A 1476-nucleotide genomic window follows, 5' to 3' on the forward strand; every position below is an offset into this window, starting at 1 on the left:
ATAAGATTGTACATATAGATATGATAGATTAGATAGGATAGAATAAATAGATAGATAGATAGATAGATAGATAGATAGATAGATAGATAGATAGATAGATAGATAGATAGATAGATAGATAAGATAGATAGATAGATAGATGAGATATACTATTAAATCCACAATGGGGGGAAATTTGGGTTCCAGTATCTTGCTCAAGGATACTTCGATCACCGTACACGTGGCAGGAGGAGCCGGCAATCGAACCAACAACCTTCCGATTGGGGGAACCTGCTCTGCCTCTGAGCCACAGCTGGTGATCTTACCTCCAATAGTGATAATCCAAGCAGACAGACAGACTCCCAGAGGAACCACACTCTTCAGAGATGCCATGTTAGCACAACCCAAAATCCTGTGAAAGGTATGTGACCCAGCAGAAATGGCTGTAGACCAGCTGCTCAGACTGACTGTTGTTTCTTGCTCAACTGTACGGAGAGAGTGGCTGCAGATGAAAGAACTGGGGGCACCGCTTAAGGTTCTGCTTCGTTCTGCCTGCTGATCCCTCCCACATGCCTGCCTGGTGGGAGATTCTGTAACGATTTGCTGAGTTTGAACTCCTCAGATTACGTGAATGTCTGGGCTGAGACACGACACCCAATTTACGTACAGCTTGGTAACTGTCCTTCTGTGCATAAACTAAATGGATTAAAGAGAAACATGATTAATGAGTTAGCAATATTTACCCACATCCTGCCAGGAACCAAACAGTTGGTTCTTTCTTTGGAAAGTGCTGCTCATGTATTCAGCCGTGTTTCTGTATGCAACCATCTTGATGCCCTGTTAACTGCAGATACGGTTGGAGTTAAAGTTAGGGTTAGGGACTGCTGATAGACTTGGTGGTCCAAGTGGTCCAGTTGAAGTTCTGTACTGGCTTTTAACTCATCAGAAAACTTTCTAATGTCTTTTAAAACTCACACAGCAACTGCAAATACCAGGCAGCCAATTTCCAATAACTGATGTATGTGATAATATATATAACTGTATTTCTCATTTGTTTAAATAAAATGTTTAATTGTGTACAATGTAAAGAGAAACTAAGCAATAAGCTGTTCTCATGAAGAACAATTTGCCAGTATCTTCAGTCAACTTGTCAACTTTGTTGTTTTTTGGTGGGTTGTCCTTGCCTTAACTACCAAAACCAAAGCAAAATCTCTTAACATTAGTTAAAGTTCTTTGTCTTTGTTTCACTCTAGAACACTCAAACTGAGTTTGTGGTAAACAGTAACTTTACTTTAATGAACTCAGTTTGACACTTTTGCAAGAGAGACATGAGTACAGCAGAGAGAAAGAAAAATACACAGAGCAGCAGAGACAAGGGTACACAACCAAAGAGCTAATAGAACAATGAGAAGAAAACACAGTAACCCAAAAAAAAAAAGCCTATAAAGTTTGTATCAGTGTCAGAAATAAGTACCTAAAATATCAGGAAAACTAATC

General features: G+C 39.5%; 1 protein-coding gene across 1 annotated transcript in view; it reads right to left on the reverse strand.

Moving 5' to 3' along the window:
• Positions 1-1431, reverse strand: part of LOC118334874 (tissue factor-like) — a gene marked incomplete in the record, with an annotated part of 16115 nt that extends 14684 nt beyond the window's left edge. The window contains 1 exon segment of the mRNA XM_035670951.1: positions 306-1431. Coding sequence (XP_035526844.1) covers positions 306-372 — 67 coding nt within the window.
• Positions 1432-1476: the final 45 nt, after the last annotated feature.

Source organism: Morone saxatilis, unplaced genomic scaffold (genome assembly GCF_004916995.1).
Source record: "Morone saxatilis isolate NCDOM2014 unplaced genomic scaffold, NCSU_SB_2.0 Contig23, whole genome shotgun sequence".
NCBI classification, from domain to species: domain Eukaryota; kingdom Metazoa; phylum Chordata; class Actinopteri; family Moronidae; genus Morone; species Morone saxatilis.